Raw genomic sequence first — 27,366 nt, forward strand, 5'->3', positions numbered from 1 at the left:
AGCTGCTCCCCTCCCACATTGCCGCTTCAAAGGGAGCCCGGGAGGAGGGAATCTGCTGCAGCTTCCCCCACCTCCCGCAGAAGCCGCGCGCTCTTTAAAGGGGCTGCGCGGCTTCTCCTGGCTTTTCTGGGAGGTGGGGGGATTCCCCCACCTCGTAGAAAAGCCTGCAGGAGCCGCGCAGCCTTTAAAGGGGACGCCGCTCTTGGGGGCTTTTCCCCGAGGAGGGAGAAGGGACTGATGCGGCCAGTCAGTCCCTTCTCCCTCCTGGGGAAAAGCCCGCAAGAGCGCACGAAGCTTGTGTGCGGCTCTTGGGGGCTTTTCCCGCCTGCCTCCTCCCTGCATTCACTCCATAGGACGCACACACATTTTCCCTTGCTATGTAGGAAGGGAAAAATACGGTATGGTGCGAAAAATACGGTAATAATTATTGCAGACATCTCTCAGCAGTCATCCCTTTGTGTTGAGCAAGAGATCTAAGACAGGCAGCAGGAGGCAGATTAGTATTTTACAGTTCAGAATCTTGGAATAAACTTTTTAAAGTAATTTTGAAGAATGCTTGCTTGTCATGAGCATTGGGCTTTAACGTGAGGAAGGGCTGGGCATTTCAAGACAACTCTTGCTGCATGCAGAGAGGCTTTCAATGCTTCTTCAAAGTGCCAGGTCATAGTACTTGCTCCTATTTGGGGGCCTAAGACTTAGCTCACTGTTGTGAGCCAAGAGATGGAGTAACAGCAAATGAAAGCCTTTGCTCCTGTGAAGAATGAAAGTATTCTAACCTAGGAGGAAGATTGTGTATTTAATAAATGCTGGCTTGTGGCGCTGCATTGTGAAAGGGTGAAATGTTTACTGACAAAAATGCTCGTCAAATGTTCAACCCTTTAAAGTGCTATCATATGTAATTTTAGCAGGCAGATGTGAATAGTTAATTGTAATATGGATACAATAAGTTGAATATGAAGACACTATGGCTAGGATGGAGAACCTTTAGGTCTCTAGATGGTGTCCCAGCCGGCATGGCCAATGAATACTGGAGCTGTAGCTCACCAACATCTGGAAGGTAACAGGTCAGCCATCCCTGATGTATGAACATGCTTAACTGGGTCAGTAGCTAAGGTTTCCAGTTGTAAATCCTATACCATCTAACTTCTTAGAGCACTATGGTAAAAGACTGCAGAACTGCCGTGAACAAAGGATGCTGAGAGTGCATGTCTAGTTTGTCCCTAAGTTGATGGTTCCCATCTAGCTCATATCAATCATGGCTAAACAGTTTATAATTTTATAAGTATTTAAGTAATTAAAGCTGATAATCTCAGTTCTTTGTCTGGTTTGAAAAATATGTCTGGGACGATACACCTGAAAGGTCAATGGTGAATGAACCATAAATGGTAGATTATTGTGGGTTTAAACAAACAGAACAGTGATAAAACAGAGGGATATTTTTACAAGAGAATTAACACAGCTGTTGCATTGCCTTTACTGGAAGGAAATAAGCTGTGATTAGACAATTGCATTGACAAATGTGTTTCTTCTAAGCTAGAAATAAACCAGGTGACAGACTTCCAAGGCACATCAGAACTAGTGTAAGAAAGGCTGTGGCTCAATTGGAAGCTGTTCCTACATTAAGGTCTGGGCGCATTCCATTTGAGAGAATGGAGGGGAACTTAGTTTGGTGATTATATTGTTAGAAAAGTTGGTGCCTTCCCCCTCTCTCTGCCGAGTGTTCCCAAGGGTTCCACGCACTCACCCTGGATCTGTGTTCCTTTGGAGAATTGAGACATGGCAGAGACTGTCATAGCTTTAGTAAATATGGTCTATTCACCTATTTACACCTCTAGTCTACATAAAGGGAGTCCAGGTCTTGTAGCATGGTCATTTCAAGAGGTGTTTGTCCCCCACAGCAGTGCAGCCAGACTTCAGCCAGCCTGCCCAAGATGGATCCCAGTCTTTCTCTTCTTCGTCGTCCAGCAACCCTTGCTCAAAAATCTTTTCCTGTCACCTCACACCCAGTTACCCTGGCAAGCTTCCAAACCCCCAGTCTCTGTTCACACCTCAGGGCAAGAGGGGAGGACAGATTTCATGCATTGCCAATAGCCCTCTTGTTTCTTAATGGCCCTACCTTGTATGGTTGCTGGACAAAACTTCCCAGGAGGCGGAGGTGCCCCTAAATTTATTTGGTGTGAATCCTCATGCTGGTTGCTTCCTGGCTATATTTCTGCTTCTGGGTAGCTACTCGGACACACAGCACACATGTATGTAGGAATCCTAAGTGTTTGGGCCACTTGAAACATTTTGCAACTACAACTATTGTGGTAAAGTTAGCATCCCCCTATATTATTTATGGATTGCCAGTGGCATAGGGTGGATTGCCAACACCCGGGGCCACATGGAGGGAGGAGAACTGACAAAAGTATACATGCACATTCCACTGCTTAATGGCATCTGTGTCACCCAGGAGATAGCAGCCACAGAGATAAGAAAAGAAGAGTCATTCCATTGTCTGGAGAGGTAACTTCCTGGTTCACATGGAGAAGCTGCTTTCAATGGAGCCCAGCGATGGAAGTGTGCAGCTGTATTGAGGCAGCACCACCTATCAAAATTTTGCGCCCGTAACAATTTTGCGCCTGCGGCAAACACTCCTGTGCTCCTCTCCCCATGCTACACCATTGTATATTGCTACATTTCAGGAACACTGTGCACAGTATAAAGCTTATTTAGTAAGCCAATTTGTCCATATTTATGGGAAGAAGAAGAAGAAGAAGAAGAAGAAGAAGAAGAAGAAGAAGAAGAAGAAGAAGAAGAAGAAGAAGAGGAGGAGGAGGAGGAGGAGTTTGGATATGATATCCTGCTTTATCACTACCCTAAGGAGTCTCAAAGCGGCTAACAATCTCCTTTTCCCTTCCTCCTCCACAACAAACACTCTGTGAGGTGAGTGAGGCTGAGAGACTTCAGAGAAGTGTGACTAGCCTAAGCAGCTGCATGTGGAGGAGCAGGGAAGCGAACCCGGTTCACCAGATTACGAGTCCACCGCTCTTAACCACTACACCACACTGGCTCTTCCAAGGCAAGCTAATATATACAAACTGAAACCTCCAGTTTAAAATGGATACAGGCTTCAGCAGGTGGCAAAGGACAAAAGCAAATACACTTTTTAAAGGTGCTCCCTTGTGGAAGCAGGTTGCGTACGGTTGTCATTACTGTTTCTGATTCCTATTCTAATATCTGAAATTGTTTAGGGAAGTTTTTAACGACTGAGGTTTTAATGTATTTTTAATCTTCGTTGGAAGCTGCCCAGAGTGCCTGGGGAAACCCAGCCAGATGGGCGGGGTACAAATAATAAATTATTATGCTGGATGCTGCAATAATATTTGAGCATCAGGCCATGTACACGTTACTGACTTGAAATGCAGTGAGGTTGTTTTCCTCTTCAGGTCGCATTTGCACCTTGCTGTACACATCGGAAGACGAGTGGATTTATTTGTTTGTTTGTTATTCTGCCCTTCCTCCCAAAGAAGCCTTGGAGTAGGGACCTAACAGACCTTCTGTTTGCAAAGCACTATGTACATAAATGGTGCTGTATGAACAAATACTTGATTTGTATTTGCATCGAAATCTATTACATTTACAACGTACAATTATACTCATTTTGCTCACTGCAGTGGTTATTATATGGGCTATTGCTATTTCACAGACAGTGCCAGTGCTGGCCTTCAGGGTGTGTGTTTTTTAGCACAGCATTTCTGATGCCCTCCCCATAATCCAACAGGTCCCATCAATGCTTTCTCTGCTGCAGTTGTGATGCTTGCTACTTCCCTGGATCAAGCCCTTGGTCATGCCTAGTGCAAAACAGGAAACAGTGTTTTGAATGGGAGCTAAGTGGGAGTACAAGCTTCCTCCTGATTCTTGATTTCTTTGTCAGCATTTGATACCAACGACCATGGTATCCTCCTAAGTTGGCTTGGTGGGTGGGAATTGGGGGCCCTGTATTACTGTGGTTCCAATCCTTCAGGACCAAGTCCAGAGAGCAGCATTGGGAGAGTAGCATTGGCCCCCTAGCATGTCATGGATTTCTGCTCAGTATTGATCCAGAGCAGATTCCAATGTATAGTTAGCAGAGTAACAACTTAAACATGTTGTAGGATTCCCAAAAATAGATCAGAGGCAATTAATATTTAATCCAGCAGAGCTTTACTGCTACTGAAGGCAAATGAAAATAATGGTCACAAATCCAATACATTCAGGATTGGCACTGTCCGTAAGAAATCCAGTTGCTACAGACTTAACTTAAACATAAAGGTGTAAAGGTAAAGGTATCCCTGACCATTAGGTCCAGTCGCGGACGACTCTGGGGTTGTGCACTTATCTCTATCTATAGGCCAAGGGAACTGGTGTTTGTCTGCAGACAGCTTCCAGGTCATGTGGCCAGCATGACTAAGCCGCTTCTGGCGAACCAGAGCAGCACACGGAAACGCCGTTTACCTTCCCGCCACAGTGGTACCTATTTATCTACTTGTACTTTGATGTGCTTTCAAACTGCTAGGTGGGCAGGAGCTGGGACCGAACAACGGGAGCTCACCCCGTCTACAATAACTTATAAGTCTAAACCTTAACACTAAGCATACTATGTACAGAACAACACACCAGAAGGAAAAGAGATAGAAAGAGAAAAGTGAAACCCAGGCTCCTTCTGGCCTTACTTTTTTAGTCAGCATGACCTTGATAACAGAACCAGTTTAAGCCAGCTGTACTCAGCTTCTCTGAAGGAATAACCAGTGCTTTGTTTCTGGGGGGATACAGGGGTAGACAAACCCCTAAACATTTTGTGAATCTAAGTTTGGTCTCATTAAGGGGCAGTATTTCAATATGAGTAGGAAAATGAGAGTACCCCTAAACACTTTTTTAAGGGGAAAAAAGCACTGGGTGTAACCCAAACCTTCTGCTTGTTTCTTTCACACAGAGAAGCTTCCAGAACCCTCTTGAATTTATTAGAATAGGAAAGATCTCAACACATCAGATCAATACTTTCTGCACTAAGAAATGCAAACTGACAGTAGCAATACTGGACTAGATGAAGAGGTTCCTCTCTGCTCTTCGGATGGCTGATTTGTAAAATTCCTTAAATTGTAAGAGAAATTGAAAGATCACAGCTGTTTACCCTGCTTCCCCAATTTGCAGGAAATGTGTGTGCTTGACTCACTTGTGATTATTCTTTTACTGAATGCAGTTAAACTAAGCTGAGGCAAGGAAAAGCCTTTTCCTCCTCCAAGCTTCCACCAGGTGCCAGCTTGAGGCTTTCTGAGTGATCTGGAATCACAGCTAGTTATGCAACAGGCAGGGCCAGATGCCAGTACTTTGTTTAAGAAGGGAGTGAAAGGAGCTGACTGACGAGCTGGTGATGCCAATAGTGACGTCATGTACACACCTCATGAATAGTCCCGGATCCACACACAGATATACTGCATACCTAAAGCCTCTTTATAAACTTAGCCATGTATAACAAACTAGCATGGACCTCTGTTGTATTTGGATACTTTTATGAAGTCATTCAGAACAATTGTGTTCTACAGCCCTGCAAGAACTCTGCCACTTCATAATGGTGGAAGATTGCATGGCTAAATTACAGCCCCATGTCAAAAAAAACCTCCCTGCTCAAATACTGTGTGGTCTGTTGTTTTTCTTTTGCCTCTGAACCTTTTCCTTCACAAATAGTTTGACAGAAATGTTAGGGGCAGTCGGTAAATGGGAGTACACACAAATTGCAAACCAAGCACCTCAGCTTTTATAACCTTTCAGTTATTTTAAACAAACAAACAAACAAACAAACAAACAAACAAACAAACAAACAAACAGCATTAATAAGAGGCAGTGGCAGACAAACTAGGAAGCTAGGAAGGGGACACAGCTTCTAACCTCAAAGAATGGATAATATCTTACAACACATACTCTCCAACTCCAGTTTTCCTCAACTCTCCCATACACCACGGGGAGTGAGAGGTTAAAAAAAACACACCCTACCATGAACTGTACAGATGAAGCCCATGGCTAGATAGGCAGTTTTCTGTTCATGTCACTGTCAGCAGTCAGTGCTATAGACTGGAGCAAGAATGAGGTCTCTTGGCATCTGGGGCAAACAACATGAAAAGTGCCCCTAAGCAAACCCCATATTTTATTAAATAAAATATCAACAACAATTCACAAAATCATAGAATTGTGGAGTTGGAAGGAATCCTGAGGGTCATTTAATCCAACTTCCTGCAATGCAGGAAACTCAACTCATCCATGACAGATGGTCATCCAACCTCTGCTTAAGAACCTCCAAGGAAGGAGAGCCCACCACCTTCCAAGGGAGACCGTTCCACTTGTTCCAAGTGCTGTTTATCGGTTTATTACAAGTATGTTTCCAAGATTGGCGAAGACTCCGTCAATTTCAGGAGGTCTCAACTTGTTGCTGACTCTGAGAGAACTGATAGCACTTGAGTGTTTGAATCTTTGGATATCTGAGGACATTTCTGCAGGATATAAATCACACTTGTATTTTAGCACCAAATAATGATGTTGTTGTTTAGTCGTGTCCGACTCTTCGTGACCCCATGGACCAGAGCACGCCAGGCACTTCTGTCTTCCACTGCCTCCCGCAGTTTGGTCAAACTCGTGCTGATAGCTTCGAGAACACTATCCAACTATCTCATCCTCTGTCGTCCCCTTCTCCTTGTGCCCTCCATCTTTCCCAACATCAGGGTCTTTTCCAGGGAGTCTTCTCATGAGGTGGCCAAAGTATTGGAGCCTCAGCTTCACAATCTGTCCTTCCAGTGAGCACTCAGGGCTGATTTCCTTAAGAATGAATAGGTTTTATCTTCTTGCAGTCCATGGGACTCTCAAGAGTCTCCTCCAGCACCAAATAATAATCTCATCTAAATGTTAATTTTGTATAAAGTGTGCATAATGTCAATAATAACAACAATAATGTTAATCATGATTTGGGTGCTCCCTTCGCTCACAGGACCATGGGGGAAAGTTGCTTGCCCCACCCTTGTTTTGGCCCTGTTATAGAGCAAATGGATCACAGCTACTAGGCTGCTGAGTTTCAAGATGGGGTGAACTCTTGAGTCCAACAGCCAGTGGTGTTATACAGTAGGAGGGGGGATTTTCTATGTCCCTGCATGACTTGTTGCAATCCCCAATTAATAATTCTATTAGTCACCATGAACCTTTCTTTTGCTAAACAAATATGGAACATAAACATGGAAGATGAGCAAGACGCTTGTATTAATTCCATTCTAAGTTCTTTACTGCCACAAAAAGTTATCAGACTCTGACAGAATATAACATGTGTCTCTATTATCCTGCTCAGCTGGGCATAGGCAGGAACGGAACTCTCTTCTCCTGAGTTGCCGATAATGTTGTGCTTTGCTGCCTGTAGTAGAGAACAGCAATGTTGTTGAGGAGCGCACACACCCACCCACACACCTGTTCAGCTAGCTAGGATTATGAATGCATTGAATTCTGTATCACCTGTGCTCTCCACCAACTCTTTTTGTCCTAGTCACTTAAATGTGAGTTTTGCAGCAAACAGTGGGGCGTCTGAGTCTTCCTTCGTTAAGAGTGTGTTGGGGGTAAGCTACTGGTAGGCTGAGGTTGGGTTGCCTGTAGCAGGTCACTGAACTGCATTACAACCATCATGTCCTAGCTGAAAGGAGCCCTAGGGAACTACATTTCCAAGGCTCCCTGCTACTGCAGGTGTTGCTGTTCATGGGTGGTAGGTAGAGGCTCGTGAGAAAGAGAGAGAGTAGAAGTAAGACAAAGTCAGACATTGCTGCTGTTGCTGCATGCTGCTCCTGTCCCACCTGAAAAAGATGAAACAGAAGTGCCTCCCCCTGTTGGTCTCTTGTGTAGTTTTTGTATCAGAGCCACTGATCCGCATTTTTATGTGAGGACTACGGGAAGATTTCCACGTAGCCTGTTCCTGCCACATAATTTTAAATTCTGAAAATCTATTCCCTGTACTAGCCCACAAGCATTGTGTGGTCAGGCAGAGTCCCCCCAACTCCAGGTGACTCCTGAGTGGAATAATGACTCAAGACAACATGCTATGGGATTAAAATTGGCCACAACTTTATTAAGTTTTGGATGTAGGGAGACCTTGGCTCAGGCATTGGGCGTTTATCCTTCCCAGTCCCCAGCCGGGGATCTGGGAGACATCAGGGTTATCCAGAATGTGTGGGGATTGGGCTGGCTCTGGAGAGCCCGCCCCAAATTTTGCCACCGTCGCAGGGGAGAGCAATGACAACCTCTCGGCATATGGCTAATGCCTCCCCTCAAGACCCCTTTAAAGGGGAACCCTGGGACCACCGCCGCAAGGCTGGTTCACCGCTTCATCCCCCCCCCCCCCATTTAGGAAGATAGACTAAAGGATTCGGCCCAAGGCCTGAAACCACCAAAGCTGTGACGTTTTGCTATGGGGAAGGCAAAACCTGCCAATGCAGGAAAATTCCTATCTGGCCCTTCAACAGCGACCATGACGTAGCAGCGCCCGCGTACCTGTGGAGAAGAGGTTAACCTGCAAAAGAAGACTTAACTAAGGGAGGGCAGGGTGGGAGAAGTTCTGGAGCCAACTGACGCTTCGCAGGTAAGATTCACCTTCTGTTGTGTTGGCAGGGCGGTCCCTCCCCCTACCTGGCCAATCCCCTGGTAACGCCTCCCCAGGCGGGATTGGGCGACTGACTAGGAGGATACCTGGATGTAGGTGGAGACCTCCAGGTATCCAGCCTGGGGAGGGTGAAGCCAGGCTGTACTACTGGGAGCCGCACTGGGATCTGGGGAGCGGTCATTTCTGAAGCTGGATCAGTTTATGAGTCCTGTTGCTATTAGGAACTTGAACTCTTCCAACTGTCAGCCTGTGGAACCCAGGATAAAAGCAAACAGTTGGCTGGCTCTCTTGGAAGTGGGAAAGATGGCTCAGCAAAACTGATACAGCCTTGGCAAAGAAGGTACTTTAAAATGTGAAGTGGTATAGAAATAGTTTAAAGAAAGAAAGAAAGAAATGCTTCATTTGGGCACAAGATAATGCCAAGTATGGCACCCCCATGCCAATAATACGCAATGTCACAATTCATTAATCTGATGAAGTATTCACTCTTTCTGTTTAATGATAATAATGATATAATTATCTATATAATTATAATTACAAGTTGCCAATATAGTGTAGTGGTTAGAGTGCTTTATAATATTATTAGGGTTGTAGGAAGGACAAAGAGATTCTTTTGCATATATTGAGAATATTAAATAGATCTTTGTTATTACTTTGGTTTTATCATTATGCTTGAGGTCTTCAAATGAGGGGTTTTTTTAATGCAAAGACCCATATTTAGCTTTCAGTTGTTCTATGATATGTCTCCGTTGAAAAAACAGGAGAAATGGAGGTTGAGTATTATTGCTGACTGTTCATAAGAAATAATTTGATCCTGCACAAATCAGTTGCTTATAGTTTAACAAAGTAGTCCAATTTTTTTAATCTATGATCTTTTCTTTTTTAAAAAAAAAAATATTTATTTTTAACATTCATATCCTGCCTATTCATTCATTTGAGATCCGCACGGCAGCTATTGAAACAAACAAACAAAACAGAAAACAAAAGTAATCCAGTTATACAGAGCAGGAATAGGGAACCTTTGTTTCTCCAGTTGACATTAGACTTCAGCTCCCATCAATCCTAGAGATGGCCACCGGTCAGATGAAGTAGTAAAGCAACATTAGGAGTACAAGTTCCACATCCCTCACAGAAACAAAGATTTGTAGAGTTGGAAAGGGACCCTGAGAATAATCTAGTCCAACCCCCTCCAATGTAAGCATATGCAGCTGTTTCATACAGGGATTGAATCCTTAAATCCAAGACTTTACTTTTCCCCAGTGGCATGAGTTGCAGCCATTCACATGTAGTAGAGAAAGGCAAGGCATTTATCTCAGGGTATACCCTCCAACATTTCTCCAAGGAAAATAGGGGGACATTCCAGAATCAAATCAGAAACCCATACGGCTTCTGCAAATCCAGGACTGTCCCTGAAAAATAGAGACAATTGAAGGGTCTGCATCTGGGGTGGGAACTAAATCTTCTTTCTGCCATAGGTGAACCCAGGGTTTGGAACAGGAAGCAGGTTTCAGCTTGCAGTTTCTATAGCACCTAAGGAGACTCTTTGATGACCAAGTATGTTGCTTTTACCTGCAACCTTGTTGTCTTCCTTGGTCACTGTACATATCATATGACTATTGGGGGACCAGCTTTATATATAGCTTTGAATTAAATGCACATTTATATTATTTTTACAATTACAGATGGCACTGTTGCAGCTTTATCTTGTGCTTGCAGCTGTTCTACAACTTTCATCAGGACTTAGCTACAATGTAAATGGCAAGTTGTGTTTTACTTTATTTCACCTTTTATTCTTGCATACGGGTTAGTTACTAGTGCACTGAATCTCGCAGCCATGCATTTGCATGTGCTATAATTTGCAAAGGACTCCATAAAGATCAGAACTTTATTTTGTCCAAGCGATGATAGGGCCCACCTTTAAAAGGGAAAAGTGTGCACACAGTTTTGGGAACTGAATCCAGGATTTTTTATTTTTTTACTGCAGCAGATGCAAGAAGCTTCTTAAAAAAAAACCCAACCTATTAAAGAGCAAGAGATATTTGCTAATGATGTTGAATGTGTGTTGTCTAGGAGTCAAGTAAGCCACAGTGAGAGAGCTTGGGAAGATACTGACTGAAGCACAAAGGTTAATTTGGTTGTCCAAACCCATGCAGTCTAGCCTTGGTTTAAAGATTACCATAAATATATTATTTATTTTCTTATTGCCCACCCTAAACCCCATGTCTCCCAGTAAAACTTCCTTCCTGAGAGTGCTAATACAGTAATATTGAATGTTGTTATTGTGATTATTACTACTGTATTTTTTATTGATCACTCGCAAAAGCCAATGCTATCCATTTCAGCCCACAATTTCAGTTTTGATTTGAGTTTCAGTATATTCTAGTTCTGTAATATCATCTTTGAAAATATTAGTGATCATATTTTTTTTTCTCACTCAGTGGAGAGCAATTCGAGTTTTTCTTGCTACACAGAAGATCAACCTATGACATCTAAGACAATTAAATTGTTTCTTTCGGATGACACTTTGGTAAGTTTCCAGCAATGTATTTCCAGTTGCAATTGAATGGGGAGTAGCTCAGCAAATACATTGGTACCTTGGTTTACAACCATAATCCGTTGTAAACCAAAACAGGTTGTAACCCAAGGCACGCTTTCGCCAATGGGGTCTGCCAAAAAACCAAAAAGGGTTGTAATCCAAAAAAAATGGACACGCACATCCGGGTTTGACATGGTTGTAATCCAAAAAGGTTGTAATTCAAAACGGTTGCAAACCAAGGTACCACGGTAACACACTTGTATTAAAAACAAAACAAATTCCTTCCAGTAGCACCTTAAAGACCAACTAAGTCAGTTCTTGGTATGAGCTTTCGTGTGCATGCACACTTCTTCAGATACACTGAAACAGAAGTTTCCAGACCCTTCTATATAGTGAGAAGGTGGGGAGGGGTATTACTCAGAAGGGTGGTGGGAATGGGTGATTGGCAATCACCCATTCCCTGAGGAAAGGGAATGAGAAAGTAATTAAAATAAGGGCATGGTAATATTATATAAATAAATACAACAGTAAGAAAGAACTCATCGTCAGTTCACATTATGGATACCATAACTATTGGTGAATAAATCATAGAAGTTCATTAAGTTCTCCAAATGTCCAAATAGATATCCACACAAAGTTGATATCTAGATGACATATGTTTAAATGGATTGTTAGCTGTCATCACTAACTGAAGCGGAAGCGGTTAGACTAAGAAGCTTAGCTAAATGGAGTGAAATATTATTGGTTGTTCAGACTCCCCTTGGATCTAACAACACCATATGTTATTTAAAGAATTTTTATTTATTTATAGGCATCAAAACATAGTATTGCAGTTTGTTTATTTAAATAAACAATAAAAGGGTGTTCTAGCTTCTGAACTTGCTGCAGCTATGAATATAGCCAGGTAATTTCTTTTACGTGCTGCAGGGCTAATGAGTCTGGAATCAGGATTCTCCCTTTCTTCCCTCTTGTCCTATGAACAGCATGAACTTCATGGAGCTACATCAGGGGCTGCCAACCTTGGGGGGGGGGGGGGCAGTGGACACATTTTGAATTTGAAGGAAGTGCTGTGAGTGCCAGTCACAAAATGGCTGCCATGGGGAGTGTGGCACAACACATCCTGGCTGCTATGGAGGGGCATGGAAAAACACAAAATTAGACACATTAGTACAGCCATTGCTGCTGCTCCCACCCGCTTCCTGAACAGCCTGCCCATGGTTGGCAAGCAAATAGGATGGACCAACAGGCAAGAAGGGAAACCATCCCTGCCAGTTTTTGCCTTGTGCAAATCCTTCAAAACCAACCAGATTGTGAGGGGACATTTTTTCTCTCTTTTGAGATACAGTGGTACCTCGGGTTACATACGCTTCAGGTTACATACGCTTCAGGTTACAGACTCCGCTAACCCAGAAATAGTACCTTGGGTTAAGAACTTTACCTCAGGATGAGAACAGAAATCGTGCTCTGGCGGTGCGGGGGCAGTGGGAGGCCCCATTAGGTAAAGTGGTGCTTCAGATTAAGAACAGTTTCAGGTTAAGAACAGACCTCCGGAACAAATTAAGTACTTAACCCGAGGTACCACTGTAAAACTTAAAATAAAAAGCCAGAAGAAGGCCTGGCCTGGTGAAGCCCTCCCTCACAGGTCTTCCTCCAGGCACAGCTCCTTATGAGGAGTCCCAGGGCTGGAGGGTAGGGCAGGGCAGGTGGAAGAAGGCCTGGCCTGGTGAAGAAAGCCTTGCCAACACTGCCTCAGGATATTGTCAGGGATGAAACAAAGGGCAGCCTTGATTGCCCATTTAGAAAGAAAAAGGAAGGATGGCAGGAAGGGGCCTTGGGGTGCAACAGAAGGTCAAACTTAAACATTTTAGACGTTTTGGCTAATTAAACCATCTATGACCTTTTAAATATGTCTGTGGGGGACTTATTATGGGATTTTTTGCCATTATGTTATGTATTTTGTGCTTTTCAGGTGTATTAATTTGTTAGGTAATTATCATTTTCTATACTTTAACCCTAAACTTCCCAATTCTCCATGGCACACTTGCCCATGCCAGCCAAAAACAGGCAAAATCACTTGAGAGGGCAAGGGCAAGTTTGTGTCACACAGCGGCAAATTAATCAATGCAGAGTCTTCTTTATAAACAGAATAAAACTTTTACTTGAAGAAAATAAACTTGTTCAGAAACAGCATAGTTAAAGAGCATACACAGAGTGCTCATAGCAGCTATCTTAGTCTTCAGAGAGGCACAGTTTTAGTTACTGATTAATTGGGAGTCCTGGAGCCGCTCGCTCTGTCTGCAACAGCTATACGTTCACATACTGAGCTGAGACTGACTGATAGAGACTGCATTACAGATTGACGCCCAGAGAGAAAATGGCTACTTTATATAGGAAGAATGAGTCATCACTCAAGATGAGTCATGTTGCACGATGAATTAGCAATTTACTGTTAGCAGTTACAGCTAGCAGGCTTGAAAAGATTGTGTAAGGCCTTGTAGGCCGTGCCTAGGCCTTGCCAGCTTCTGCCCTCTAAAACCTTTGTCTCATGACAGGTTGTCCCACAAAAACAAGGATTTCTGCCCACTTTTCCTTTCTGACTCCTTAAATAATAATAATAATAATAATAATTATTATTATTAATTTATTTATACCCCACCCATCTGGCCGGGCTTCCCCAGCCACTCTGGGCGGCTTCCAACCAAATATTACAATACAGTAATACATCAAACATTAAAAGCTTCCCTAAATAGGGCTGCCTTCAGATGTCTTCTAAAAGTTTGGTAATTGTTGTTTGTTTGTTTGTTGCAGCTTCCGCTTTTGAAATCAATGCAGGTTGCCATTTAAAGTTTTAATAATTCCAGATGTTATGGATATGTGCTTCATATGTTAATCCTGGGTTTTTTTCCCTGTTAAAGACTGTCCGCTGTCATTTGTATAATATCAATAAGCCTGACACCTTGGAGAACAGACGGAAGAATCTAGTTCTTTTTACTTCAGTTGGTCTTGCTCCCAGCATCCAGATCTTCAACAGTACCTACTCCAAAGTCTTCTACTTCAAAATGACTCTGGTAAAGCATTCCAGAAGGGCTCATAGCACATCATTTGCATGCAGAAGGTCCCAGGTTCACTCCCTGGCTATTTCCGGTTAAAAGGGATCAGGTAGCAGGTGGTCTACCTGATCCCTTGGGACGCGGGTGGCGCTGTGGGTAAAACCTCAGCGCCTAGGACTTGCCGATCGCATGGTCGGCGGTTCGAATCCCCGCGGCAGGGTGAGCTCCCGTCGTTCGGTCCCAGCTCCTGCCCACCTAGCAGTTCGAAAGCACCCTTAAGTGCAAGTAGATAAATAGGTACCGCTTTATAGCGGGAAGCTAAACAGCGTTTCCGTGTGCTGCTCTGGTGCCGGTTCGCCAGAGCAGCTTTGTCACGCTGGCCTCGTGACCCGGAAGTGTCTGCGGACAGCGTTGGCTCCCGGCCTCTAGAGTGAGATGAGCGCACAACCCTAGAGTCTGTCAAGACTGGCCCGTACGGGCAGGTGTACCTTTACCTTTACCTAGCAGGTGGTCACCTCTGCCTGAACTCGGGACAGCCACTGTCACCAGAATACTTATTAAACAATGCCATAACATTCGGCTGGAAACTTACAGTGGTCCAAAGTGTAGCCCAAGGACCGCATGTGGTCCTCAAGACCTTTTTTGGTGGCCCTCAGCAACATTTGACACCCCCTCAGCCCTTGCATTGCCTTCCCAAAGCCAGCTAAGTGAGATGCTGAGTTTGGGAAAGGAGGCGCGAAAGCTCTGGCAAGGTCCTAGAACCCTATTACCTCCTTCCCGAAGCTGGGAAAGCGCTAACTGCATCAAGGCAGTTTGTGGCCCACAGATTACATGGTCAGAGTACTCTTGCGGCCCACTTGGTATAAAAGTTGGGCCTTGCTTGTTGGACAAGCAATCTGACTTGGTTTAAGGCAGCTTCCTGGGGTGGATTTACACTCATGGTTTTTAACGTTAAGGAAGGCTTAAGGAACGGTTTTAATAACCATATGGACACATCACGTCCTACTTTTAACGTTCATAATGCTTTATTAAAATGTGATACCAGAGGGTGCTGCAGAACAACCAGCAACTGGCAGTAGGGAGACAGCTGTTTTGATTTTTAAAAGAGGTAAAAAAAGAAAAAGAAAGATGCTTTATTTTACAAGTATGCCCTGTGACATTTTGTAACGATATATCTAATATCGTTCTAATAACGTTAAACAAATCAGTGTAGATCCAGCCCTGTATCCCATTTGAACTATGGTGTGGTATTATACAATTTTTGAAAATGTGGGGGTTTTTGTTTTTATTATGTATTTAGTGTTTTTATATTGTGATTTTATTTTGTAACTGCCCTCAGATCTGTGGATATAGGGCAGTATACAAATGTGATAATAATGATAATAAGCAATAGAGTGGCAATTTTAACTTAACCTTTTCCTTAAAAGAATGCAAACCCCACATGAACTCTGCAAATAAATGCATGTGAAAAGCATTAACAGGAATCAAGTATCATAGTCATGGAGCTTTTCCTGATGTGCTTTTCATTGTTTCCAACAGTGTAAGGTGCCAGTGGCATTTTCTGTATTAGCAGGAGCCGGGCACCTTACTCTCTGAATCATGTTGCAGCATGCCAGAAAGGGGAAGTTTCTGCTTGCTCTCTACTACTTCAATGGAGGATGTCTACTGGTGGCTACTAGCAATGATGGAGGCGATGCTGTGCCCTCCATGGACCATGGATGCAATGCTCTGCTTCCACAGTTGGAGGCTGTATGCTTCTGAATACCATTTGTTGTGATCCGTAGGAGGGTCGTTCCATGTCAAGTTATCCAAATTTTATACCTCATGTCATCCAATTTTCTTCATATTTTGCACACTTGTTGGATGAAGAAAACTAAGTTTAAAACTTTTTTAAAAAATCTCAGCCCATTTTTTAGTTATGAGGGTTTGAAATTTTAAAAAATTGACAATTTTAGCCTTCCTGGATTACACAAAAAGCTTAAGAGCTCAGTCCAGAATTGAGATACATCAAAGCTAAAAACACCAATCTCTTCAGAACTTCATGGGCTTTAATAGCACATGTCACATAATGGACTTACTTTAAATTTTAAATGTCAGCTAAAAAAAATATTAAAAGTGATAAAAAAAATTAATATGGTTTTGAAAAATCCCAAAACATTGTATGGATTATTTAATATTTCTAAGGGCTACTTGCAAAATTTCATCTTGGGGTCTCACTGGGATCACATATATATATATATACGTAGAGAGAGAGAGTACATACATGTCTGCCATATTGGGTTCTATTTGGGATAAATGGGTCTTTTGGGAGTAAAATATAACAGAAAAGAGCAAGACTTCAAACTATAATATCAGTTACTTTAGGCATTTCTTTAGAAAGTTTTTCAATTGAAAGGTATCTGAAAAGCTTGTCAGGCTTTTCTTTTAAAAATGTGTTCCAAAGCCAAGTGATAGCTTTCTGTTGCACAATAGAATTAACACTTTGAAAGAATTCTTGTTAGTACTTCATTTCATGAACATTAACAACAAAATACATATCAAACCACTGTGAGAAACAGTTCTTAAGATATGAGACTATCAGCTATGAAAATTCATAATTGGAAAATCAGTCCGCACAGTAGTTTACCTAAATGTATGTGACTCTACAAGCATTTAAGACTAAAAATCTTGGGTTGCCATCCTTTTTTTAAACAAAAGGGAGAAGGTGTGGATTCGTGGAGTATTGAAATCAACCGGAAAGAATTAACATATAATACAGGTGAGAGATTTATAATTTCCACTTTATCCTCACAGGCTATTGATGCTTCCTTGTGTTGTTGTTGCTGCTTTTGTACTCATGTAAGGTGGTGAGTACATTTCATTTCAAATGAAAAATTTCGCACAAAATCCTGCTAGCAGGGGGGAAATTTGACAACTTGGTAGTGAGCATTTGGCACAATCTCAAATGGTGCATAAGTAGTATACCAACTTCAGTGGAGAGAAAGCCAGTTTCGGGATAATGTATATTGCACTTATTTTTGTAACTCACTCTATTTGGTGAAGGGTGTGTGTCAGGGGTTCAGGAGCAGAGACACAGGAGAAGGAGCAAATGGAGAGTGAGGAGGAGGAATACGAGGGGGGTGTAGGCAGTGACAGTGGTCAGAGAGATTCCACGAGTCTCTCCAGCGAATCGGAAGATTCACAGAGAGGAGCGCCGATGGCCAGGGCAAGGGGGGTGCCAAGGGGGAAACCCCAGAAGGAAGGGGCCAGCGGGGACTCCCTGAGCAGCAGTTGGAAATCAGGACCAGCGTCCCCACCAGAGCGTAGTGGGGGGGGAGGAGTCCCAGGCATCGGGACCAGTCTTCCCACCACCAGAGGGAGGAGATGAGTCAGGATTGGCCACGCCTCCATCGGAGAGCGGGGAAACGGTCAAGAGGAAAGTCACCGGCTGGGCGCGTGCGCCAAGTTCAAATGTACAGGCGAGCGGCACAGCAGGTAGCCCGGATAGGGAGCCAGGTCCTAAAGCCCGCCGGAAGGAAGGGCAAGACTCAGGGGGGTCAGCGTCAGAAGAGTCCAGGAGGGAGGAAACCCCAGGGGGCAGAAGGACCCAGAGGAGGAAGGAACAGCGCAGGAGGTGGAGCCGGGCTAGGATCTTAAACTGGTGCGGAAGGGGCAGTGACTCAGAGGGGACTTCGCCGATCTAGAGTCTAGACGTAGGGTTGCACGCTCTGGCTTTAAAATGGAAATTATACTTCAATAAAGACTTTTGTACATAATATCAGCCTGGCGTTGGTCCTCTGTGAGCTGGGACCTAGAGGCAGCCCTGACAGTGTGTTATAAGTCTGAATAGAAAAAAGAGAAAAATAAATTGGCCAGAAAAAATATGCAGGAATGTTCATTACTAAGAATTCAGTTGAAGAGCAGTGCACCATCGTAGGCAACATTTGAGAAGAGCATGTAGTCGTCATCAACTTTGGCGATCTCTCGTAGCCGAGTAATATTGATGTAAGCATACAGCAATATCCACTTGTGTCTATCTGCAAGTGGAATGGGTTTCCACTTGTGCAACGAGTCTTTGCCCCCTGAAATTTGCTCCAGAGGGTTTGGTCGTGGGGATTGCAAGAGGGGGGAGAAAAGGAAACCATGTTGTGTGAGCAAAGGCCTGTTTGCTTGACGCTGGATATCACCCATAATACTTGTGTACTTATATGACTAATCTGTCTCTGTCTTTCTTGCACATGCTGCTGAAACAGATATTAATCCAATTGAGGAATGGTTTGTAAAATTTAATATGCATCATGGTTTAAATATGTTCACTACTACGGGAACCTTGTTGGATGTCATACGAGGTACGTCATAGCTCATAGGGAGTGTTTGTGGTTTTGTAAGTAATTGTGGTCTCGTGGAAATTAGCACGGACATTAGGTTTTCTGAATTTATTCATATGATATGGAAAGTTATATTTATATTCCGCTTTTTTTGGCCCAAAGGCTCCAATGCAGTAAACAACATTGATACATATGCATACAGAAGAAATGAATGATAAAATTGCAACGCATAAAATATGTCAATCAAAACAAAATATAATACTGGCAGGATTTCCAATAGCCACCATCATGAAAAAAGAGAGTATCCCGTGTGTGTGTGTGTGTGTGTGTGTGTGTGTGTGTGTGTGTATTCTACTAAGAACAGGTCTAAGGAAGGTACTCATTACTTGAAGCGGTCTCCTAGTACTCTTCAATTTCCAGCAGACTTAGACAACCTTGTCTCTTCTGTATGCCTTCACCCACTTCTGTATTTCCCCCTACCTTCCACCACAGTGATGGCAGTCCCATTCCCATTCCCCACCCCAACCCTGGACCAGACTGATAACATCCCTTACTCACCTCCAAGGGTGTCTCCACAAATTTCAGAGATAGTCGCATATTTCCTTCACTCTTTAAGTAAAAAGCAGAAAGATTTTTTGCTTTCTTAAACATTAGTGCTCTCTTGCAGATCCTCTTCTTCAGTGGTATTGGACCCTTGGTGAATACCTGAATATTAATGATACATTGTCTGAAGTAGCCAATATCAAAATAGCAAAAACTCCTTGTGCAAGTGATGTAGCATTACTTGGTCTGATCTATAAAACTAAAAATATAGGTAAGTATCTTGCATTTTTACATAATTAGCTGATACACCAGCTTCATTTTCCGACTGGGTAAAGTGGGATGCAACATTTTAAAATAAGTATACTTGTTTACTCAGAAGTAAGTCCCATTGTGTTGACTGAGTTTCTCCCAAAAAGCTCAGCAACTTTTACTTCTAGAAATATGGCAACCCTAGGCAGCAGGGAAAGGCCTTCTTGCTGCCATGTGCTTTGAAAGGAGTAGAGGAGCAAGTTCCCCTTGGAGCAACAAGACTGAGGACATTCTGTTGTTCTCAGAGGGCCTGGTGCAGCTTTCATGGACAATTTCCTCTCACAGCAATGGAAAAGACTTTGTTGTTGTTGTTTACAAAAAGATCATTTGCAGTTTTGCAAACCTTGTGCATCGCTGGCACTATTTTAGCTCGGCAAGCAATGACACTTGCATACTGAGCATTCAAAATACAGTGGTGCCCCGCAAGACGAATGCCTCGCAAGACAGAAAACCCGCTAGACGAAAGGATTTTCCGTTTTGGAGGTGCTTTGCAAAACGAATTTCCTATGGGCTTGCTTCGCAAGACGAAAATATATTGCGAGTTCCTGCAGGTTTTTTTTCCTTCCCCCCCTTTTTCTAAGCCGCTTATCTGCTTATCCGCTAAGCCGATAAGCCGCTAAAAGCCGCTAATAGTGCTAATCCGCTAAGCCGTCAATGGGCTTGCTTCGCAAGACGAAGAAACCGCTAGACGAAGAGACTCGCGGAACGGATTAATTTCGTCTTGCGAGGCACCACTGTAGATGGAATAAATGGTAGGTATGCATTTTTTGAAATGGTATCCCCTCCCCCCCCAAAAAACAATTAATTTGAATTATTTGCTCACTGGTTTGTTTGTTTTTAGTCAAATATGTGTGTGATGGTGAAAAGCATGACTACTAGAGCATTTTGCTGAGAATCTCAAGTGGGAAGGAGAGGACAGGACACAACCACTACACTGCAGCGTATTCTACAATAACCACAGGAATATGCCAGGGATATGTTTGCAACTGTCCCCCACCCCACCCCATACCGAACCACCTGCTTGTGCTTATTAACTTAGATATGTGGTACTAGTAAAGCAGGCAGACATGCTTTCTTTCAGTGTGTGCAAATAGGTTTGTGCTGAGTTTTTAAGGTCTGTAATTGTATCTGTGGATACAGGGGTGCTTATTTCCTGATTTTGCTGCTGTTGGGGTGATAGATTGTTCTTCTACATAGACTCAACATATATTTGTAAATAAACTCAAATATCACACAGAAACCTCCGAACCAAACCAGCTACACTGCTGAAATTTCTGGGAAATATGAAGCTTTATAACAGTTTAATAAATGCTGGTAGCCTGGCTTTATACTGTGATTCAGTTTTCATGTAATGATTAGTTTTCTTTTGTATTTGAAGGACTAATTTTAGGATTGACTGACAGTGGATTTACGGGTGGGGATACGGTATGGTTTAACTTGTCTGCTACCATTTGTGCCATCTTGGAAAACGGTAATTCTTATTTTCAATTGTTTAATTAACCCATATGCATTTCCTTTTTATTTGTAGCCAGCCTGTCTTACCCCAAGGCCTTAGAACACGTTGCACTTTCATAGAATGTACAGGGTTGGTCCGAATATAGACTACACCCCTAAAATGAGATCTCTCAAAACATAGATTCTCTACTTATAAGATTGTCACCATAGACTACACTCAGGTTTTATGTGAGCCAGATTTTGGTGGGAAGTGTGGCCTATATTCAGACCAATATAGTAATTGTAGGTCTCAAAGTGAAGGTTGTGGTGTGATGTGGTGTGGTTCAAAACCCTAGGATCTGGAGAGCCCTCCCTCATCCCTTTTCTTTGGACAGTGATAAGAAAGAATCTCTGCCTCCTTGGGTCCCAAATTTCAGCTTCTTGGATATGGGAACCCTCATCCCTCAACATTTAGGGTCTTCTCTCCCTGGGGTGGGATTGACAGGTCAGATTCTACAGCCTGTTTAGGGCTTTTGACTGACGCCAGCCTTGAATCTGGCATGTTGGGCTACTGGTGCTTTCAGCTGTGGTTCCCAGGGTTGCCTTTTTTTTTTTACTCTGGAGTGCAGACCCTCCAAGTGTCCCTATTTTCCAGAGACAGTCCCAGATTTACAGGAGCTGTCCCGGTTTCTGATTTGATCCCAGAATGCCCCACTTTTTCTTAGGATAGCCCTATTTTCATCAGAGAAATACTGGAGGGTATGGAGTTATCTGACCCCCAAGGCATCTGAAGGCAGCCCAGTATAGGGAAGGTGGTTTTTCAAATGTTTAATGCTTTATTGTTTTTTATAAATGTTGGAAGCCACCCAGAGTGGCTGGAGCAACACAGTCAGATGGGCAGGGTCGGAAAAGTCAGCCTCTATTCTTGCTGTCCCTTGAACTTGCCTTTGCTAAATCTTTTTTTTTAAAAAAAAAATGCAGCAAAGGAGCAGGGATCGAAAGAGCAGATTTCATCACTCCACCCTCTCTTAAAAGCACATAGATCTAGACCTTCTTCAAATGCATATCAGGTGCATGGATTGCCCAACAGATCTGGGTGTCTCAATATGGGTGTAATTTGCCATGTCTATAACAAGTAATGATGGAAGTCTGAGAGATGCAACTCAGGTTACTCACAGTGCCTTTTCTCTCCTCAAGATTGTTACGGACTTGCACTTGTGGATCTCACCGTAACAAATACTCGTCTTGTACTCCTCACCTCACTAGGATTATTTATCAGTGATGATCTGCGCATTGTAACTGGAAAGCTGTTGCAGGTACCTTTGAGTATCCCTGTGTCCCCTCCCCCCAATCATCTAATGTTTTAAAAACCACTGGTAAGCATACTGCGAAAAAAACTAAGTTTGGAAGATCTCCTCCTGAAATCTACAGTATTAACAGTTCAATGCCATACAGGTCTGCTCAGAAGACAATCTCGTTCAGTTTAAGACTATAACCCTACTATACACATTTCCCTGCAAGTAAGTCCCATTGAACATGGTGAGAACTATGCCTGGGTAGCCACATCTAGGATTGCGTTGTTAATCTGTGTACTAATCATTCTCTCTCCAGTTCACCTGATGAACTAAGTGTATGAAGAGGCTAAGCTGGTTGCTTCGTATGTGAACCATTTTAACCTTACCAAACTTGTGGTCTTTTTCTATGCTAGGGGAAGTGGGAAACTTTGGAAGGAACTTGAAAGGGCAAATTTTAAAGGTCTTGACAGCCTGGAGCAACCTAGCCAGATGGGCGGGGTATAAATAATAAAAATTATTTTCATATTCCTGTGCTTCACTTTTGCTGCATATTTTGTGATTTTAAATATCTGCCGGGGTCTCTCAATAAAGAGTATTTGCCCCAAACTTGGATCTTGGTATCCAGGACTTCTCCTTTCTTTTTTTTTCTTTGCACCAACAGTAGCTTTGCTGCAATTAATATTAAGATCAATCTCTGTGGCCCTGCTTCAGGAGTGCTACCTTTAGACGTGAAGGGGATTGTGACAGGGCCTTTTCTGTTGTAGCCCCTTGTCTTTGGATGCCTCTCCGCAGAGAGTTTTGCTGGCACCATTGTTGAATTCTTTTTAGTGATGGGTATGGTACTTGGTTTCCTTAGGTGTTTTAGCTGTTGGTTTGTAGCTATTGCTTATTTCCTGTTATCTCACAGGAAAAGTACATGCCCTGGCTAGGTTGCCCCAGGCTGTTGGTGGAGGCAGGCTTCTTATGTCACTCAAAACAACCAATGATCATGTTAATAATATTGAGTGTAAGTGGTAAATGAATATGTAAAGTAATACACTTGTGAAATTGCTTGTGAAAAGTGTGGGAGAGAAAGTGATGATTCATACAATTTGGTCTTATTGTGTTTTATTTCAGTTCAACAAACCAACCTTATGTGGCTTTGAAATGGTGAGAAATTGCTAAATGTTGTGTTTGTTGTTCTCAGTGGTGTGTTTTTGTAACATCTCACAAATAATGTTTTCTGAAACTCTTTCCAGCATTCATTTTGTTAGCCATTTAGAAATAAGTGTCCCAAGGATCATAAATCACGTAGTATACAGATCCTAACAATGAAATCCAGAGACCCTGGTACAGTGAGCAGAATGCTAACATTGGCTTAGTATTGACATCAAATGTGTTGTCAGAATGCATTTCCAGCATTTCCAGCATGCATTTTCAGCTGCAAGTTCAAATGTAAATGGCAGCACTCTAAAGGAGAGAAAACATAGCAATATATTGTGAGACACACACCCCAGCACTGACACAATGCAATCTCTGTATGCTAGGCAACTGACACCTGCAAATCAGCCGTGTTGCTTCCATGCCCTCACCCACCTCGATGACACATAGAAGACAGAAGCTTGCAGGCACACACACAGAGCCCAATAAACATAGCTTTCTGGCGACAACACAATTGACAAGAAAACTCATAGGAATCAGTTGCTTGATAGCCAACGCCTTGCTTTTTATATTCTCAGAAGACACTGAACTTCATTTCTCCACCCCCACCCCACCCCCCATGCCGACCAACTGCATGGTTTGTAGACAGGGGAATTATTGGGCTGTCTTTGTTTTTATTTTTATTATGTAATCTGCGTTTTTTAATTGAAATTTATTGTTGTGAACTGCCCTGAGATCTGCAGTTATAGGGTGGTATATTAGTACTACTACTACTACTACTACTACTGGTTTATCACAGTCGCAGTTCACAGAGGAATTGCTGTGCTGAGGGGTGTGTGTAGATGAACTCCTTTTACTCTTGCCCCAGTCACAGACTCATCCTGGAGATTGCTGGAGTAACAAGCTGAATGAGGGTTGGTGGAAGGGATCCCTCTTGGCCCATTCCCATTAATACAGAGAATAGAGCTATAACTCACAAAAACCTTTATAAATTGTTAGAGGCTATTGCAATTAAGCACTATATAAATTACTGTGATAAAGCAGTGAGTTTTGAAAGCAAGACACAGGATAGTGCATTGTATAGTTCCAGTTGCTAGTTTCCACTTGTGTGCTATAGAATCATAGAATCATAGAATCATAGAGTTGGAAGAGACCACAAGGGCCATCGAGTCCAACCCCCTGCCAAGCAGGAAACACCATCAGAGCACTCCTGACATATGGTTGTCAAGCCTCTGCTTAAAGACCTCCAAAGAAGGAGACTCCACCACAATCCTTGGCAGCAAATTCCACTGTCGAACAGCTCTTACTGTCAGGAAGTTCTTCCTAATGTTTAGGTGGAATCTTCTTTCTTGTAGTAGTGGTAGTATAATTTCAGAGGACAAGAGGAATTGGGTCCCATTGAGGCCATATACCGTATTTTTTGTCCCATAGGACACTCCGTCCCATAGGACGCACCTACTTTTTTTGGGGGGGGAAATAAAGGAAAAAAATTTTTCCTCCCCCCCCCCCAAAACCAGGTCGGGGAACAGTGGGATGGCGGTGCTGCGCCTCCCCGCTTTCCCCCGAGCTTGTGGGGCTGGCCAATGTCTGTCCGGTGCGCGGGGCGCTCTGCTTCAGGGCGCCACGCGCGCCGGCAGGCTGCTATCCGCAGCGTGGGGAGCCCTGCGGGGAACTCCTGCAGGGCTCCCCACGCTGCGGATGTCTGTCCGGCGCGTGGGGCGCTCTGCTTCAGGGCGCCCCGCCCGCCGGGCAGCAGGCTGCGGACACCTGCGCGAAGCATGGGGCGTCCTCCAAAGGGCGCCCCGTGCTCTGCGCTGCTGGCTGCCGCCCGCAAGCCCTGCGCGCCGGGGGGAGTTACCCCGAGCGCGCAAGGCTTGCAGACACCTGCGCGAAGCACGGGGCGTCCTCCAAAGGGCGCCCCATGCTCCGCGCTGCAGGCTGCCGCCCGCAAGCCTTGCACGCCCGGGGGGAGTTCCCCCGGGCACACAAGGCATGCGGATAGCTTCCTGGAGCCTGGAGAGCGAGAGGTGTCGGTGCGCACCGACGCTTCTCGCGCTCCAGGCTTCAGCGAAAGCCTGCATTCGCCCCATAGGACGCACACACATTTCCCCTTCATTTTTGGAGGGGAAAAAGTGCATCCTATAGGGCGAAAAATACGGTAACTATCCTTTGATCCGTGAATTCCCTGACAAGGTTATATAAACAGCTATCAATGTGTTGAATCAGAATTCTGTGCTGCATGAGAACAACAGAAAGAGGCAGTGGGGTAGTTTTCTTTTCTCATGACTATCCTTGGGAGCTGGAATGAGATCTTGGGGAAGTTGGTATCTCAACTACATCTTGCTCTGCTTCTGACATCTCTGTAATTCTGTCTACTTTTGGCCATCAATTCTCTTGAGTTGTTCCACCACCAGCACCACTACTAATATCACTGGCATTGCCACTAGAAACTAGAAAGCTAGTGCTGTTTTCTGACATTTGACAGTATTGTCCACTGTCTTCCTTGGCTCCACAGAGGTTTTTAGGCAATGTGTGATAGTTAGAAAGGACAACTTGTGCCTCAGCAGACCCTTTCAGAATCTTAACAGCTATACTATGCAAATTCACTTGGCATGCTTAGTATTTCCTTGTCTTTTTCTGCCCACAGGATGATTATCTTAAAGCTGAAATATGGTACAACCTCCAGTGTCTAGCTAACAAAGAATTATATGAAAGTAAGGAAACCAGGGACTCAGCTAGATTGGTAAAGAAAAAGTGATTTATATGTGTTGAATGTGTAACTTGAATCCATGGGTTCTCCAACGTTATGGAGAAATATAGCTGTGTCATCTAATGTCCTAATGTCTGCTTCCAGTGTCTTCATGTAGCTGTTGAATAGCATGGGGGACAAAATAGCACACTGCAAAACTCCTTAGTGTAAGTGGAGGCAAAGAGTGCTCCCGCAATGCTTGCCTGCAATAAACCAGCTCAAGGCAGAGAGCATGCCTCTCCGCTCATACACACTTATATATTTTAAGGCATGTAACAAAAATAATTTCAAAATTTCACCCTGAGTTCTTTTTAACTGTTCACATGAAACTGGGTTGATGCCTTTTGTAAATTATATTTTAGAAGTGCAAGCACTGAGTTGTAGCTAATATATTTCTGCTTTTCTTGCAGCGGACTATGTTGGGCTGTCATTCAACAAAGATAAGTCATTGAGCCAGGTAAGGCAAATGATGATAAAACCTTATGAAAATATAGTTGAGGTTTGGTGCATTCTGTTCAGTACATAATTTAACTTCCTGGCCACCTTGGCAAATTAATGTTCAGAAATCAAAAGGACAGTTGAGCAAATTTATTACTGGAAGCTTTTGTGGTCGCTATCAGAGCTTTTCAGGAACTGGCTGCCATATGCTACTAGGATAAGTTCAAAGTTCTTGTATTATTTACAAAGCCCTAACTTGTAGCATAAGGAGCTTATGATAGCATAAGGAGCATCTCAACCTTTAGATCACTACCTGATCACTGAGGGCTTTGGAGGAGTCACTGTTTGGGGTCCCCACACGTCCTTGTATTCACCAAGGGCCATTGGTTCAGTACTGTGGGTCCAAAAAAGCAAGTTCAGAGCTCCAATCCAAAACAGGCTTCTGATCTAGGCTTCTGAGTCCCACAACAGTTTCTGGCAGAAAATTCTATCAGTTTAAACATATACACAGGCCCTGCTTTCTGCCTGCTAGCCATGCAAAAATTCACAAAATGTCCAAATGTAAAGAATTATTCTATGCCTCGCTATACACTCCACAGATTCAGATATCTGAACATCCAGAGTTTACCCACTTTCTTAATTCCTTGCATCTTTGTGCTTTGCTAGTCGGTGGCAGCTACTTGGGGGAAGAAACCATGCAGGGAGGGAGGGAAGGGAGAGAGAGAGAGAGAGATCAGACAAATCAGAGCAGGAGAGATTGGACAATTCATTTCCCCCCTTTGTCTTTCTTTTGCTGTTAAGCTGCAGCCATCTCAGGAAGAAACCATGGAGAGACAGGATTGGGGTGGGGGTGGGGGGGAGATCATACAAAGACCACGGTTAGAAACGTTCGCACAGGAATTGATGGAAATTATGTGAATG

The 27,366-nt window shown here is 43.5% G+C and overlaps 1 protein-coding gene across 2 annotated transcripts in view; it reads left to right on the forward strand.

The window, feature by feature from the left end:
- Nucleotides 1-8,848: 8,848 nt before the first annotated feature.
- Nucleotides 8,849-27,366, forward strand: part of LOC309340326 (cation channel sperm-associated auxiliary subunit beta-like) — a 55,784-nt gene continuing 37,266 nt past the window's right edge. Inside the window, exons 1-12 of one of the 2 annotated variants that reach the window (XM_081859023.1) lie at nucleotides 8,849-8,984; nucleotides 10,327-10,409; nucleotides 11,090-11,171; nucleotides 14,096-14,248; nucleotides 16,928-16,988; nucleotides 18,463-18,558; nucleotides 19,205-19,351; nucleotides 20,768-20,860; nucleotides 22,021-22,139; nucleotides 23,235-23,267; nucleotides 25,906-25,972; nucleotides 26,418-26,464. In XM_081859023.1, coding sequence (XP_081715149.1) covers nucleotides 10,327-10,409; nucleotides 11,090-11,171; nucleotides 14,096-14,248; nucleotides 16,928-16,988; nucleotides 18,463-18,558; nucleotides 19,205-19,351; nucleotides 20,768-20,860; nucleotides 22,021-22,139; nucleotides 23,235-23,267; nucleotides 25,906-25,972; nucleotides 26,418-26,464 — 981 coding nt within the window. In that variant the 5' untranslated portion in view covers nucleotides 8,849-8,984. Of the gene's footprint in view, nucleotides 8,985-10,326; nucleotides 10,410-11,089; nucleotides 11,172-12,162; nucleotides 12,491-14,095; nucleotides 14,249-16,927; nucleotides 16,989-18,462; nucleotides 18,559-19,204; nucleotides 19,352-20,767; nucleotides 20,861-22,020; nucleotides 22,140-23,234; nucleotides 23,268-25,905; nucleotides 25,973-26,417; nucleotides 26,465-27,366 lie in introns of those variants that run through there. The other variant, XM_081859022.1, reaches the window with a different exon arrangement.

Source organism: Podarcis erhardii, assembly GCF_964252035.2.
Source record: "Podarcis erhardii genome assembly, chromosome: 1".
NCBI lineage: Eukaryota > Metazoa > Chordata > Lepidosauria > Squamata > Lacertidae > Podarcis > Podarcis erhardii.